The sequence below is a fragment of the Antrostomus carolinensis genome, unplaced genomic scaffold (assembly GCF_000700745.2).
Source record: "Antrostomus carolinensis isolate BGI_N321 unplaced genomic scaffold, ASM70074v2 scaffold2828, whole genome shotgun sequence".
Lineage (NCBI taxonomy): Eukaryota > Metazoa > Chordata > Aves > Caprimulgiformes > Caprimulgidae > Antrostomus > Antrostomus carolinensis.
Window position 1 is genome coordinate 20,717 of NW_010332086.1, and position 2,619 is coordinate 23,335.

A 2,619-nucleotide genomic window follows, 5' to 3' on the forward strand; every position below is an offset into this window, starting at 1 on the left:
CATGGCAGCAACACACTTATCATTGCTCTACTTACAGATAAATCAAGTACTAGTGAGAACACGGGTCTTTACAGAGCCAAGGCAGCCTTTTCAGTTCCATCCCTTTTTGGTGTTTTTGGTAGATGCATATCTATACATTTTTCTCCCATAGACGTCTCTAACTATCATCCAAAGCTCTCTTTCTGCCAAAAATTCCCACTGATGTCCAGAGAAATTCTACATGCAGAGAACTGGCAGGGCTAAGCCTGAATTATTTTTTTAATATCTATTTATGCTACTGTATTTGTTGTTACTTGAGAATGTACATGATAGAAACACTTTACAAAAAATATATCTTCTTTTCTTTAGAAAGGTTTAGTTCTGATAAATAACAAATCAAGTTTACAGATCTGAAATCGGCACACCTTGACAACTACAATCTACTAGACTGAAAAAACTGGGAATTCTGGTGAGGGGATGAAAACCAAAGTGGTCATATTTGCATGAAGAGTATGTTAGAACATAATTAATGCTGAAACAAAGCATACTGTTTGCTGTCTCTTATGATCTGTGAGAACTAGCTTGAGAAGTGTACATGTATATACTTTCAGTATATAAATAAAATATGAAAATGCTCCATTACTGAATCAAAGTATCGGAAGTGCTCTATTCGCTCAATTAAGAGAATAAAAAGTTGTAACATCACAGAAACAAAAATATGACATAGCATGCGGTCAGGATAGCAAGCACAGGGAAGAAAAATATTGAGAAAATATATGCATATTATGCAAATATATTTTACATTAACATACAATGTTATAAGAATATTACATAATGTGAATGCAGGTTTAAAAAAGGCTACAGCTAGGTGGTTTCATGTCGAAGTAGCAAATAACCTGAGACATCTTCTATGCTTTCACTGGAATAACAATCTTCAAATCTACAGCAGATGTAGAACACATTGAAAGTAGTTGAATTCTCAGCTAAATTATAATAAAAATGTGCTGTTCTCTTTCAAAATGACATGGCAGCTGGAACCAGTCCAAGGGAAGGAAAATGTGCTGTACATTTACAGTACTTACAAAAGATTCATTTCACTGTTGATGGACACTTAAAATGCTTGTTTGAAATATTATGAACGTGCATATGTCTCCAAAGACCTAGAGCAACACGCCCATGATCAGCTTGCTTATTGCAGAAGAGAAAGCAAGAGATCACTAAAAAGGATACCGATCCAGGACCTATATATGTTATGACATATATAAAACCAAGAAATTTTAGCAAAGAAAAACAAATTTGGCTTGATGAAATCGTAGTTGATGGATCTGCAATATAAATAACCTAATTTAAACTTACCAGTGTAACTCTACAGCTTCATGGTTAGTGTGTATGGCAGCATTTACAATGTTACTAAATACTGACTTTATACACGATTACAGCTGTTTGAAAATTTCTACGACAATCAAAGTTTTGCAGCGACAATATACAACGCTTACTTTCTCAAGGCTTGTTGTTCTGACAACACCTGCCTGTCGATTTAAAAGGTTCCTCTGAAGTGCATTCTATGTTACAGTGTCCATAACCGCAGAACATGTGTACATGTCTGTGTGCATACATACACTTTTGCTTTGCTGTGTGTGCTTTTAAGTACACACAATTGTTCGCTATATGTATTCACACATACATGAGTATGGTCTACATAGTAAAAGTTCATATATATATATATTTTTATATATAAATATATATATAAACTCTGCAGGCAAGTAGTACTTCACTTGTTATAATTGAAGTCCTTTAAAAAAGTTCAGTCACAATTCAGTTAACATAGTATAGCCAGTAAATTAAGTTGAAAAGAGAAAATGTGAATGGAAACACCATTCTTGACCATCTGTCAATGGCATTCACATCTGTTAGATCAGGGATTTTTATTTTCAGTTGCGAAGACCTTCTTCGTAAATGGGCCCTCTTGCTGTGGGAGCCTGTTCTTTCTGACAAACGCCGTCCAAGGCTTTCACGATGTGAGCTTTGTTTTCTGTACTGGATTCCTGAGTTGTCAAAGGATATTGTTGAATTTCGGGCATCCGTTATGCTGGTGGTGACCTCGTTGCTTGCCACCTCATTGTGAATTTCAAGGGATGTTAGCAGAATGTTTCCATGGGTGTCCACCTATGGGGCAAAAATAGAAATGTAAGTTGTTTCAAAAGACTTGACATGTATCAGCAGAATGCAGGAGTATTTAAATCTCCAAACCTATACATATTTTTAAAAAGCACCTATTCATTTAAGCATGGGATAATCTTCGAAAAGAATGACAATACTCAGCTGCTTAAAATTAAACAAGTACTTAAATACTTTCACAGAGTTGTCATCATACTACCAAAATCCAGTACAAAACAATGTTTGGCAAAACCAATCATTTTCCTCTCCCTCTCAACCAGTCATGTTTTAAAGAATGGTGTAGGCCAGTGAAATCTCTGCATTGCTGGCAATGGGGGGAGAGGATAAGGGATGGATTCTCTCTCTCCTACAGTAGGAAATCAAAATAAACTGGACTAACTTTTTTCTATCTGGGATTTAAACCTAGAATAAAAAAAATGTCTGTGAAGTTTGCTAAAACCACAAGAATAGTTCTGACCTGCT

At 35.4% G+C, this 2,619-nt stretch overlaps 1 protein-coding gene across 3 annotated transcripts in view; it reads right to left on the reverse strand.

The window, feature by feature from the left end:
- Positions 1-991: 991 nt before the first annotated feature.
- LOC104529145 (gamma-aminobutyric acid type A receptor subunit beta3) overlaps positions 992-2,619 on the reverse strand; it is a 29,313-nt gene continuing 27,685 nt past the window's right edge. For all 3 annotated transcript variants that reach the window (XM_010173355.2, XM_010173356.2, XM_010173354.2), the window contains one exon: positions 992-2,145. In XM_010173355.2, the coding sequence (XP_010171657.1) occupies positions 1,795-2,145 (351 nt within the window). In that variant the 3' untranslated portion in view covers positions 992-1,794. The remainder of the gene's footprint in view (positions 2,146-2,619) is intronic.